At 37.6% G+C, this 13953-nt stretch overlaps 2 protein-coding genes across 2 annotated transcripts; both read left to right on the top strand.

Moving 5' to 3' along the window:
- The first annotated feature begins 3382 nt into the window (after positions 1-3382).
- On the top strand, positions 3383-6068 carry LOC143570748 (ubiquitin-conjugating enzyme E2 4-like). The gene is made up of 7 exons (XM_077056321.1): positions 3383-3416; positions 3837-3899; positions 4723-4802; positions 5204-5318; positions 5421-5473; positions 5562-5690; positions 5762-6068. The coding sequence occupies exons 2-7, from the start codon at positions 3856-3858 to the stop codon at positions 5890-5892; spliced, it is 552 nt and encodes a 183-aa protein (XP_076912436.1). The 5' UTR covers positions 3383-3416; positions 3837-3855; the 3' UTR covers positions 5893-6068.
- Positions 6069-7293: 1225 nt separating this feature from the next.
- On the top strand, positions 7294-10673 carry LOC143570747 (putative inactive receptor kinase At2g26730). Its single transcript, XM_077056320.1, has 2 exons — positions 7294-8601; positions 10037-10673. Exons 1-2 carry the CDS (start codon positions 7323-7325, stop codon positions 10579-10581), a joined length of 1824 nt encoding a protein of 607 aa, XP_076912435.1. The 5' UTR covers positions 7294-7322; the 3' UTR covers positions 10582-10673.
- The last annotated feature ends 3280 nt before the right edge of the window (positions 10674-13953 follow it).

The raw sequence follows: 13953 nt of genomic DNA, 5'->3' as shown, positions 1-13953 counted from the left end.
CTCTCGCGGATGCAGGAGCGACTGCAAGTCGTTCCCCTCTGAAATAAAAGAAACAAACAGTTAGAAGACAAACCTATATAAACAAAGAAGACAGAGCATACCGTAAGGGATAGAGTTCAAACCGTATTCGAGGACGATGGGAACCTGTGACGCCTCATTCCACACCCGGCTCATCCCAAGCATCACCATCCCAGACTCCGCAAAGCGGTATACCGGAGTCTGGACCCGGGAGATCTTGGCGAACCACTCCGCCTCCTGGTAGTTGAGGGCGTGAAGGGCGGGGAGTGCTCTCTCATTCTTAAAGGTCATCGCAAGGGGGATGACGCGAGCGGAGATATAAAAAAACTCACGCTTCCACGACCGAAGACTGCGCTCGGTAGCGCAGATCTTCAACCCCTTGATCCGATTGACCAAGGTGTACCACCCCTGGATGCACCTCCAAGAATAGAAGGTCATCAACCGGTCAACATGGGGCTCCACGCCCAGAATGAGGCACACCCACTCAAAGTGGCGGATCTTGGCGATCGCCATCGGGTGTACTTCCGTCAGATGCACGCCGTGCCTCTCCAAGGCACGGTATACAAACTTCGTCAATGGGAACCTGAGATTCCCATAAACGAAGAATGCAGCGTACACCCCTATCTTGCCCTTGGGGGCATCGTACACCGTCTGGTGTGGCTTCGGAAACTCAGGCTCGAACGGCTCGAGCATGAACTTCCGGACGACGTACCGATAGAGGTCGGCCGGAAGAGCACACTGGCATTCGCCAGCAGTGCTCTTATCGTCTTTATCAGACGTAGACGTCGGGATCTCGACGTGCACGTCAGATTCTTCGGCAGCAGCTTCAAAATCGTGAGTAGAAGACATGGTTTGGAAGTAAAGAAGAGTGATTTCAGGAAAATGCTTGGCAGAAAGTATTCGCCGGAAATCGTTTACAAGAAGAGAAGAGTGAGTGTGAATTACAAAGGACCCTCTCCCCCTTTATATACTCATCGCAATTAATGCGACGAATTTAATGCGGAAGAGAGAGAAATCGCAGGTGCAATGAAACTATGACACGTGGCAAAGTGCAAGCTGGCTACAGCTGTTGAAAGGACGCGTGCCATTAATTTCGCGGCCACGCGCCCGAAAAATCGCGCCCACGCGCCTGAAAAAGCGTCTGGAATGACCATGTACTGTCACGTCGCCATAACTTCCTGCACGTCCTGACACAGTCAGAAGAAACTGTCGGACGACGTTTCAACAATTTGGACTGTTCTTATCCTTTCACCAACTCTTCGAATTTCAAAATTTCAAAAAGATTCAAAAGTAAGCGGGAAAATATCCCTTACCTTGGCAACCAAGTAACTATAAGACGGGTGCGGGTACAGTGTTAAGGCAAAACCCTTCACATACTTAGCACCCGCAGGGAATTGACGCCAGGAATACCTTGGAAGTAAAGTAACCGTAAGACGAGTGCGGGTACAGTGTTAAGGCAAAACCCTTCACATACTTAGCACCTGCAGGGAATTGAAGCCAAGAATACCTAGGCGACCAAGTAACTATAAGACGGGTGCGGGTACAGTATTAAGGCAAAACCCTTCACATACTTAGCACCCGTAGGGAATTGACGCCAGGAATACCTTGAAAGTAAAGTAACCGTAAGACGAGTGCGGGTACAGTGTCAAGGCAAAACCCTTCACATACCTAGCGCTCCGCAGGGAATTGAAACCAAGAAGGATCTTCTGGGCAATGCTTGCGGAAACGGGAATAACATCCCCGCATAGCGGGAACGTCGAGAACTACATTGTTTGAAGCTTCAAGATGGAATTGGTGGTTTTAACATAATTGATCACTATGTTCAAAACTACCAAAACCTCATGGAGAATCCACACAAGTGGGACTCAACGCTCCTGACTTGCGAGGAGGTTACAGACCTACCCGCATCATACCCAAAGATCAAGCAGGAAAGTCGGGAATTTCTGCAAGTGACATTAGGACTTCCGCGGGAAGAATCCCCATGGAAAACCTTAAAACTAAACCCTTTTCAAAAACCCTTTGCTTAAGTCCAAAAGTTCACCTCACTTATTAAACATTCATGAGAAGAACATTGGACTGGGGGGGCTTGAAGAGGTAGGTCCCAGCAGAGCCCAGTTGGACCCGCAGGACTCACCTTGAAGAGAGACGTCTGCGCAGAAACCAACTGGATCCGCAGGACCCACCATGCTCAGAGACGTGACGTCCTTACGCGCAGTACGCAAGCTGTTCCCACAGGAAATGCCTCCCAATGGTGAAGTACTCCGCCTGTTCCCGCAGCTGCGGATACAAGCCATCAGGGAAGGCCACCCGCGCAGCAAGGCTACACGCACAAGGCACTTAGCTCCCAATAATTCAGTAGTCACCTGAAGGAATGAGTAAAGCCGGGAACAATCCCGCACAAAGGCGGGAGGGGGAATACTCCCGCCCAAATGAGCCAGTCCGTACGATACTGGAAGATCTTTTGTACTGTACCTGACGAGGTATGGGCAAAAGATCTGACCAGAGATACGACAGCTCATTGACAACAGTATGGCGAGCAGCATGCTCTTGTACTGTATGTCACTATTAGCCGCTACCTACTCACCAACTCCTGTCATACCACGTGCATAGCCTGCAGTTGGTGGAAAAGGAATAGTACACAGCAGGCCTGGTCACTGTCAGCCGCTGCCTACCCACCAACTACCAGCATGGCACGTGCGTAGGCCACAGTTGGTAGAACATGAATACTATTCAGCCGGCTATACCCTCTTGGAAACCTACCTTCGGCTATAAATACCCCAAATGGTATGATCATCTCATCTTATCTTGTATCTTACATCTTATACCTGATATCTGCTCTAGCAATCTCTTAATATACACTTATATTCAAGAGCAATCTAGTCTGATTCTCACGCGGAGGGTGGTCACAAGGAGGTACCCCCCCTTCTCAGTGACGAGCTCACGGTGTCTGTTTTGCAGGTTATCAGAAGAACCATCTTTGCCGGGTCTAACCCCTCGTGGGAAACATCTATTTAACCCCCAGATTATCCGTAATCTGCCCGGGGTTCATTAGTGTTTCTTCATTAGGGGTATGTCTTTAGCAGGTTAGGGTTTGCAATTCAGAAAGAGGTAGCGGCACAGCTTGTTGCCCGCCTACCTGCTATATTGATGTAATATCTATGTTTCTATATATTTAATAAATTTGCTTAATTAAAAAAAAAAAAATTTGAACACGTGCTTGAATGATCTTTCTCTCCAAAAAATAAAAAGCAAAGCCTCCCAACAAACAAACATCGATAATTCGCCATTATTTTCTGTACCCACTTTCTTTCTTCACAAACTTTATTCGTTTTCCATCTCCATTCCATATCATATACTCTCTTCATTCCGCTTCAGATTCAATTTCATTTCATTTCTGGGTTTGTTTCCTTCCTTCCTTTTCATTCAATATCATATCATATTATTATCATTTGATTGATCATCAAAACCAATCGATCATTCCTGAAATTTTTAACCTTTATGATATTCTATTGTTATCATTTCAATATATTGAAATCCAAAACGTTCATATTGTTGTTATTTCTCGTTAATAAAAGTTTTGAATCTTTGACCTTTCAAAGTCAAATGTAGGCCTTGTGAGAAGGCAAATTGTTAGTTAGGGTATTTGGATACGCCTTTGATAATAGATAATAGTCAGAATCGGATTATCAACCCTCTAGAAATTAGTTATTCGTTGTGTTCGTGTTGTTTAACGTTGTAACGCCGGTTCAGTCACATGTCAACCGTTTGATTATTTGATGTTTTGTGACATTAACTAAGTTACTTTAATTTGATGATAGTTTGGGAGAAACAAAAAAGATGTCATCCCCTAGCAAAAGGAGAGAAATGGATGTCATGAAGTTGTAAGTTCTCTTTTTTTTATATTTTATTCATCGTAAATAATGGTTACGATGCAAGTTTAGTAAGCGGGGAAAATTCAAGTTGACTTGTTGTTACCTATCTGTTATTTGATCAATTTGGTACGTTAAAGATAAAACATAAGTCACACGTGATTGAGGCCACATTACATAAATGTTGACTTATATTTTTAGTTAACCCGCATTTTAAAGTTAAGTTGAAGGAATTCAGAGTATCGTTTTTAAGCATATTTAGAGGATAGGTAGAAATTAAAATGCAGGAAATTAGCAAGTGTAGTTGTATCTCTAAAATTTGGAAATGACAGTTTTGATCATTTTTTTCACAGATTATATCCATGGTCTCCACTATTCACTTAATGTTAAACTTTTGGTCATTTTCACGAACACACTTGTTGAAGTTAAAGTTCCTGTAAAATTTATGCAAAATGACCATTTTATCCTTTTATTTTAAAATGATTTAACCATGTAATTATAAAATGTTATATAAGACCAAGGCTTAAGCCTTGCCCATATATCAAGTTATGTAAGTACGATAATTTTCTTTTTGGGTTGTCCAAGAAAAGATTTAAAATTTACCTAATCAATGTTTACATTATATTGATCAAATTGGATTTTGGTCAACAAGATTCAATTTTGTCTGTAACTATAGTGAGGTACATTTTAGATATTTGACTAATGATCCAACTGAGATATTAAATTTTATTTGGGATGAATGAAGCATATTATTACAACTACCATCTGTTTTTTCTTGTATTCATAATGTCTATGCATTTGTTTTCTTGTGTTCTTAACCCATTTTTAAATTCAGGATGATGAGCGATTACATTGTCGATACACCAAACGATCGGCTCAATGAATTCAGTGTCGAATTTCACGGGCCAAAAGAAAGTACGTCTTTTATTTCTTATATTAATTCTTTTAAGCCATATGAGAATTTTGACCCGTTTACTTATAGACGGGTTGACTCGTTTTCCTTATAAAACAGGTTGACCCGTTTGCTTATAAATTGGTTGAATCGTTTTCTTATAAATGTGTTGACCCGTTTGCATATAAAATGGTTGACCAGTTTACGTATAAATGGCTTGACCCGTTTTCTTATTATGTTATTATCATACTATTATTGTTTTGTAATCACAACTAACCCCATAAATTCTTAAAAATATTTTTATAAAACAAAATATTAATGGGTCGACCCAAATTGTCATCAAATGCCAAGAAATGACACATTTCATCTCGAACCTGTCTTGACCGGTTTCATCCCGAACCTGTCTTGACCCGTATATGTGTAGGTGTTTATGAGGGCGGTGTGTGGAAAGTGCGTGTTGAGCTTCCTGATGCGTATCCATACAAGTCTCCTTCAATTGGATTCGTGAACAAAATATTCCACCCGAATGTCGATGAGTTGTAAGTAAATACTCCAATTTAATTCAAGCACTATTATTACTCTATTATCATTTTTTTATACTTAACACGCGTATAATTGCTTGATTATAATTAATTTTTCAGGTCAGGCTCGGTGTGCTTAGATGTCATAAATCAATCTTGGAGTCCAATGTTCGGTATTATAAATCGTTTTTGAGTTTACTGTCACTTTAAATATTGGTTTTTATTATGTAATGTATATTTGTGGATAATGTGAATTTGCAGATCTTTTAAATATTTTTGAAGTTTTTCTTCCTCAGCTTTTGCTTTACCCGAATCCTTCAGACCCGCTTAATGGTGATGCTGCTTCATTGATGATGAAGGACAAGAAGGAATATGAAGAGAAAGTCAAAGGTTAAGTGGTCAAACAGGTCAGGTCAAATGGTCAGTGTTATATGTGACTAATATTATTATTGCTTTGGCAGAATATTGTGAGCGATATGCGAAGAATAATGGTAAGTCTGCGGTTGAAGAAGATGAGAGCGCTGAAGAGGATATTAGTGATGGGAATTATAGCTCGAGTGATGATGAGATTCCCGGCCGTGCAGATTTATGAGAAGTGAATATTTGTTGGTTTGTATAACTATTTATCATATTTCGTATGTTGCATTTGACCATGATACTCTTTTAAAACTTGTACAAGGTTGAAGATACCACTGCAAATTTAGAACACTAGGAATTTCAGTGTAACTATGCTTGATGTGTGTTTAATGGTTATATTGTTATGGTTTACTTATTTTAGTATTTGAATATTGTTTTTTGTCATTTCCTCTTTTAGGGGGTGTTTCGGATTCCTTATTTTACTTCCTTATAACTTTTCATTAAGTTAATAAGTTACAACATTGTAATTTATTAAACTTTTCTACTCACAATATAAGCAATTTCAGACACCTTATTACTTTTCAAAAAGTTTATAAATTATAAGTTGGTAAAAATAAACAATCCCAAACACCCCCTTAATTTCTTAAATAATCAAAATTTATCAAACATAAATTAGTGTTAATTAATCAATTAAACTTGGTAGTTTGATATCAGGGTTCAAATGTCTAGTTGTATGCAGCCCAGAGTAGGCTTTGAGGGAAGGCGACGGCTCCTGGCCCGATCATCTCGGTAGGCCTGAAATTTTTAATGTTTAAACCTAATTACCAATTCATTTAAGCTCATTTTTACATAAAAGAATTTGCACAGACCAATAAGCATATTTAAAAATTTAATTGTTTAAATCTAATAAAGAAACCTTGTTGCTTAAGCCTCAAAGTTTTTCTTTCTCTTGACCTAATACTTTTAATGATTCTTGATGTAGCTCATTGATAGAAGACAGGTTCTCCAGTTGCGCCATTTTATTACAGTTGGATAATGTGATATTTTTAATATTCCGATGTAGATTGTTATTGTAATTTATGTTTTTATAATCAGTGATCAACACCTATATATAATTTAAAAAAAAAAAATAAGAAGTAGAGAAGAGTCTTTGCAGATCAACCAACAAATCCCATTCCATTTTAACTTAAACGAAATAAAATATTATATTTAAACTCGTTTAGGATCGCAAGCATGGTTAAATTGTATTCGAAACTTAGGCTCAAGCTCGTCTAATCTTGACTCTTTCCAAAAGTTTAATTAGCGAACTAATCTCGAGGGACTCCCAAACGGCTTGGCTCATTTATATCCATAATCTCAACCACATCCCATCTTACATGGTTGTCACTTGTCACAAAATTAAGCCATATGTTAAGCTACCAACTTATGCCAGCCTCCATAGACCAAACCCAAGGACACTGTATTGCTCAGTCCAAGGTGCCACACACACTGTCATGATAATTCATCACAAAATGTTTAAAGGCCGGCCACTTGACCATTTCAAGCCGGCTAAACTTGTAACTTCCTCTAGAACTACTTCAAACCATATTTGTAAATTCAGCCTCCCCTAATTACATCATACAACTTAATCAAAACCAAAAAACACACACATCTTCCCACTCAAAAATGGACCGAATCCGGCCCATTTTTTGCGGGTTCTTCATGTTCTTTCTACTTTTTTCGCCAGCAAAAACTGAAGACCAAAGTGTAATACAAGCATTGGTTGTGTTCATGGATAAACTCATTCCCGGGACCATGCAAACCGCACCGAGTTGGGGATGGAACACTTCATCGGATCCATGCACGAGTCGATGGGTCGGTGTTACATGCGAAAGCAATAATCAAAACGTTAAGAAAATCGTTCTCGAGAAACTTAACTTATCGGGAACTCTTGATTTCGAATCGGTTTGCAAGGCAAATAATCTTTTTGTGTTAAGTGTAAGCTTCAATAACATTACAGGAAGGTTGCAGCAAGATGTTTCAAACTGTAAAAGACTTACACATTTGTATTTAACCGGGAATCGGTTTTCGGGCAGTCTACCCGATTCCTTAACGGGCTTACCGAGTGTAAAGCGAATCGTGATATCCAACAATGCGTTCACGGGCGAGTTGCCCGATTTCTCAAGACTCACAACCTTGTTATCATTTTTGGGTCAGAATAATCAGTTCACTGGCCCGGTTCCAAGTTTCAACTACCGACAACTTGACGGGTTCAGTGTCGCGAATAACAATCTTAGTGGCCCGGTTCCTGACGACACGGGCCGGTTCGATGCTAGTAGCTTTGCGGGTAACCCTCAGTTATGCGGGAAAGAGCTCCCGGTTCAATGCCCGGTCAAAAGGAGCGATAAAAAGTCAAACTTTCGCGATTTTGTTATCGTTTTGGGTTACGCGGCCCTCGGGTGTATAGTTTTGGTCTTGATTGCGGTTTTAGTATTTAAGAAAATGAAGAAAAAAAATAAAGATGTAAAGATGCTTTCACATGTGAAAAGCCAAAACGGGTCGGAAAGTGGGCGGTCAAGCGGGTCAAAGAATAGCCGGGCCCGGTCAGAATTTTCAACAACTTCTGTTGAGAGTGGTGGGGTTTCGTCATCGATGGTTGTCTTATCGAGCCCGGTTGTTAACGGGCTCAAATTTGAAGATTTGCTTAGGGCTCCAGCTGAACTGATTGGAAGAGGTAAGCATGGGAGTTTGTATAAAGTCAGACCCGATACCGGGGTTCCGGTTGTGGTCAAACGGATTAAAGATTGGAAGATTTCACGAGACGAGTTTAAGAAAAGGTTGCAGAAAATAGTTGAAGTTAAGCACCCGAATGTGTTACCGGTTGTTGCATATTACTCTTCCAAGCAAGAAAAGCTTATGGTTTATGAGTTTCAGCAGAATGGAAGTCTCTTTAGGCTTTTGCATGGTGAGTTAACTTACTTTTTTAAATCTTTTTCATTGTTAATTAAAGGAATATAGAATACGAAAGTCTATAAGAATGAGCGGTTTTGGATACAATCTTTATTTGTTGCATTTTTGTCAAAACCGCTCATTCTTGCTTGACGCACTTACTTGGTATACTACTTTTGCAATAATAATGGGTTGTTTGAATAAAACCTAGATTAAACAAGAAAATAAGTAAATTAATCATTACTGAAATCTGAAAATTCTAGAGATGGCAAAATATGCGGATAGAATAAGTTGAATCTCTTGTTAAAACAACATACTTTCTGTTTTCTCTTGCAAAATCTTTTATCGATTATTGAATGAATTTGAAAATAATTATGGAAACCTTTTTTATATTAAATATTTTGTGACGATTTATAAGAGGTTTTGTGGGCTAAAAATCCCATTTGACGTGTTAACTTTTTAATAATAAACATAATTCAAATCCAATCATCATAATAATCCGGTTGAAATAACCACCTCTGTTTGAATCATTACGTATTTGAACTATTGGCTTTTTTCTCAAAATAATATATATTTGATGCAGTATTGATCGCTACGCAATAAGTATTTTATTAACACTTTGACGTGTTAACTTTTTAATAATAAAACATAATTGAAGTCCAGTCATAAATAATAATCTGGTTAAAATATCATCTATCTATAATTTAATAAGTCTTTAAACTAAACTATTGGTATTGGCTCTTTTCTCAAAAAGTATGGTCGTATGGTTTCTCAAAAATACTTATTTTGGGTGTTTCTTCTACTACGAATAGCAAAATCTGGTCCATTTTCAAATTGCCTATTTACAATAGGAAATATCGTTGTTTAGTTGAATCTTGTATGAGCTCGGTACATTCTGGTACAGATCTCGATTTTCTTAAAAATTTGGTACCGATGCCGAAAATGCTCGGTGCGGTATCGTAAGAAAAAATGCAGTACATACCGATAGTGGTACTAACCGATACCGATCTCCAATTTCCCAATCCCATTTTCTAAAAATCTTGATGCAATATCGACCGCAAGTACCATTTGCTCATCCCTATAATGTCCACTCACATCGTCGCTACTTGATTAAATGAAACGAGCTTAAAAAAGACTTGTATTACAAGCACAGGTTAAGATGAATTGATTATTTCATTGTACAAAAGACAATTAGTTCACAAAAAGTTTTCCCCGTCATTAAAATAACTACGCAACATACACAGGTAATTACGCATTAAGCATATATATAACGTTTGAAAGTTAAATAATTGCGTAACATCCATAAATAGTTACGCACAATATTATGCAACATGTAAGAACACTCACGCAACTTATAAAATAATTATAGAACCCGTGTTAGTAATCCTTTGTGCGCTTTGCTATTGTATTTTAACATTTTCCTACTTTTACATTCGTTTTTTCTTGTCTAGGATCACAAACCGGACAAATATTCGGCTGGGGAAGCCGACTAAGCCTGGCATCTAGCATAGCTGGAGCACTCGCATACATGCACCACGAGCTTCAATCCGACTCTATCCCACACGGAAACTTGAAATCGACAAACATTTTATTCAAAGACGACATGGAACCATGTGTAAGCGAATACGGCCTAATGCCAGCCGACCCCCAAGACCTAGACCTAACCGACGAACAAACTCCCACCACCACTTTCAAATCCGACGTGCACGCATTTGGCGTGATCCTACTCGAATTACTAACCGGAAAGCCGGTCCAAGACAAAGGATCCGACTTAGCCAGATGGGTTAGCTCAATTGTCAAAGAAGAATGGACCATTGAAGTATTTGACAAGGCACTTATCATCGAAGGCACCAGTGAAGAACGCATGGTGTTTTTACTACAGGTGGCGTTGAAGTGCATAGACAGTTCATCGCCACCTGTCATGGCGGAAGTTGCGGCCATGATATCTTCTTTAAAAGAAGAAGAAGAGCGATCCACAACCACTTCTGATCCATAATGTCTCTAGTATCAATTCATCAATAGTTTTAATTGATTCATAATTGTAAAACTGAAATACAAACATTGCTACGTAGACGTTATCATACACCTATCACTTTCCCTTTGTTTTTTATTTTATTGTATTTACAACAAACAAACAAACAGGTCCCATACATACATGTTGTAGTGCAAAACTAAAAAGAATATAAAAATTCAATACACGAAATTCGATCCAATAACATGCTTACATAGTGTTTAAGTCCCAGGGCTTAACTCTGGACACAGGCGGTGGAAACTACACCAACCGGTGTTCGCGCCACGTAGCGTGACAAGAAGTTCCGAACCATATACTCGTTCTCGGCTTCCTGATCACGGGTTTCCAAGGGACCTTGATCGAAATTCGAGCGGAGCTTTTGTTACGGTTGAAGCGGCGGATGAATGTCTTCCAGCGAGGAGTTCTGACCACTCGCGAAGCTTGTTGAAGGCGTGGATGCTGAGAGAGAGTGATGGATGGTGGTTGGGTGAGGATGGAGGGACTTTGTGCCAGCGGTAGGGGATGCAGAAGCAGCATGGTGATGATGATGGTGAGTGATGATGGGATTCGGGGTCTAATTCAGTGGCCATGGTGGGTGGATAAACATAAACATAAACATAAACATAAACATGTGATGTGAGTAAGGTTCTGGAAGTGGAAAGTGAAAACCCTTTTTTATACGACTAGAGGATGTGACGACGCCCATTGTATTATACATATTTATACACACATACGGAAGATATTTTTAATTGAGAAAAAAAATGTATTTTAACAATTCTGAAAACCAAATATATATATATATATATATATATATATATATATATATATAAACGAAGACATAAAAATCCTACGTGTCGCGATGTGGTCGTTCCTCTTTTTTTTGGAGTCACCAGATTTGCTTCATTTTTAAATGGAGACTTCTCATGCATTTGACCCGAATTCATGGGTATGGATCTTACCAAACCCAGATATTCCTTAAACGGGTTATAACATCTCATTAAATAAAAAATTATTTTCACCAAATAATTGATGTAAAAATCCTATAAAATAGGATATGCTAAAAATTAATATCTTATTTATTTTAAAAAAAGATATATATATATATATATTATTTAAATTAAAAAACCAATTTTATAGTAAAAAAAATAAACGGGTCTTGGGTCTCATCAAACCATAAGTATATTATTAACTTTCATAAATATTATTTATAATTAAAAAACAATTTTATTGTAAAAAAAAATAAACGGGTCTTGGGTCTCATCAAATAGCTTTTAAACCGGGTTATAACATCTCATTTATTTATGAAACAATATATTATTAAATTTTTTAAAATAAAAAAATATAAATTCAAAAAATAAATAAATATTAGATTAAACAATATAAAGCAACCCCGTATTACGGGGGATAAAAAAATCTTACGTGTCGCGATGTGGTCGCTCTCCCTTTTTTTGGAGTCGCCAGATTTGCTTGATTTTTATATTGAGGCTTCTCATGCATTTGACCCGAATTCATGGATATGGGTCTTACCAAACCCAAATATTTATTAAACGGGTTATAACATCTCATTAAATAAAAAATTATTTTCACCAAATTATTGATGTAAAAATCCTATAAAATAGGGCATGCTAAAAATTAATATTTTTTATTTTAAAAAATATATATATATATATATTATTTAAATTAAAAAACTAATTTTATAGTAAAAAAAATAAACGAGTCTTGGGTCTCATCAAACCATAAGTATATTACTAACTTTCATAAATATTATTTATAATTAAAAAAAATCAATTTTATAGTAATAAAAATATACGGGTCTTGGGTCTCATCAAAATCATATAGCTTTTAAACCTGTCAGTGCACGGTTTTGCGTCTCGAGTCTTTGTAATTATCATTAATGTTTATTTTATATTTAAATGTAATATTTAAATGTTTATTTATCTAATTCGTTATGTTTGAGTCTTGTTCGCTAAGAATGTTAGCGAATTAAGACTAGTTCGTTAAGGTTAAGTCTAGTTCGCTAGGGATGTTAGCGAACTAGGACATTATAATGTATTCTCTCCTGATTCGTTAGGGATGTTAACGAATCAGGGGGAGGTTCGTTAAGTTAACGAAGGGGATGCTGGTTCGCTAGGGGATGTTAGCGAACCAGATCGTCTTCTATAAATAGTGAACCACTGTTCACTTGTCAGTGTTGAAGTTTTGAGAGAATTAATATTATTTAGAAAGATTTAAAGTATTCTCTCTCTATCTCTCAAGCTTCACAATAAACATACTGATAATATATACTACATACTAATAGCAATCAAACTAACGTATTAGAGAGCTAGATCCGGATAATTAATATTAACATATAGATCTGGATTAGATCTAAGTTATTATATATATTGATTAGAACGATTTTAAAAGGGATCAAACAAGTGGTATCAGAGCTTTCGGGGCTCAATTCGCTTGGTTTGATTGTTATTGTTATAGTTTTTGTGTTTATTTTCTGTTTGGATTGAGTTTGAATCTATTTGAGTTGATTTGGATTGAATCTGGATGGATTAGAGTGAATCTGGTTTAGTTAAGGTATTATTGATGTTCAATTGAGTGGAATTGGATTGTGGATTGGATTTGTGATGTTTATTGTGTTTTCGGTTTGAGTCCGTAAACAGGGGATTAGTTTTGGTTGAAATTGATTCGTGTATTGTGATAATCGGTTACGAGATGTGTTGGGTTGAATTCGCGTTGTGATTACGAAGATTTTGGTATATTATTTGTTAAGTTTGGTTAAGAATTGAGTGAGTATTACGAATCTGGAATTGATAAGTTTCTGGGTTTGATCTTCATATTTCTGGAAAATTGTTCTTGAATGTTTGAAGATTTGAAGATGAATGCGATCCGTTATAAAGTTTCAAACGATTGGCTATGTCTTTAACTTGATTCGCTATCAGTTCTTGCCATTCGCTAATCAGTTCGCTAACTGATTCGTGTGAGTTAATCAATTCGTGCCATCTAGTTCGTTAACTAGATAACTGATTCGTTTGACACGTGTTTGTCTTGGAATTTGTGCTCTAACAACTTTTTGCCACGTGGCAGAAAGGAATCAAGTTTGTTACAAACGGGTGTAACAACCTGATTCATTATAGTATAATTCGCTATAGTGTTGATTCGCTATCAACTGTAGCTGATTCGTTATTTTAATTCGCTAAGCACTTCTTAGTAATTCGTTAAGTTGACTTGGTCAATTCGTATGATCAGTTCGTTAAGTTGACTTAGTCAATTCGTGTGATCAATTCGTTAAGTTGACTTGGTCAATTCGTGTGATCAATTCGTTAAGTTGACTTGGTCAATTCGTTTGGTCAATTCGTTAGGTTG

The sequence above is a fragment of the Bidens hawaiensis genome, unplaced genomic scaffold (genome assembly GCF_021521415.1).
Source record: "Bidens hawaiensis isolate Kalapana, Puna unplaced genomic scaffold, B.hawaiensis_p1.1 tig00025026_1, whole genome shotgun sequence".
In the NCBI taxonomy this organism is placed as follows: domain Eukaryota; kingdom Viridiplantae; phylum Streptophyta; class Magnoliopsida; order Asterales; family Asteraceae; genus Bidens; species Bidens hawaiensis.
Note: the sequence above shows the minus strand (reverse complement) of the source record. Positions and strands in the feature narration are given on the sequence as shown.

Coding starts and splice junctions, on each gene's coding strand:
- LOC143570748 (XM_077056321.1), top strand. CDS start 3,856: ATGTCATCCCCTAGCAAAAGGAGAGAAATGGATGTCATGAAGTT. Junction 5,319..5,420: donor CACCCGAATGTCGATGAGTT/GTAAGTAAATAC, acceptor TTAATTTTTCAG/GTCAGGCTCGGTGTGCTTAG. Junction 5,691..5,761: donor ATATGAAGAGAAAGTCAAAG/GTTAAGTGGTCA, acceptor TTGCTTTGGCAG/AATATTGTGAGCGATATGCG.
- LOC143570747 (XM_077056320.1), top strand. CDS start 7,323: ATGGACCGAATCCGGCCCATTTTTTGCGGGTTCTTCATGTTCTTTCTA. Junction 8,602..10,036: donor TCTCTTTAGGCTTTTGCATG/GTGAGTTAACTT, acceptor TTTCTTGTCTAG/GATCACAAACCGGACAAATA.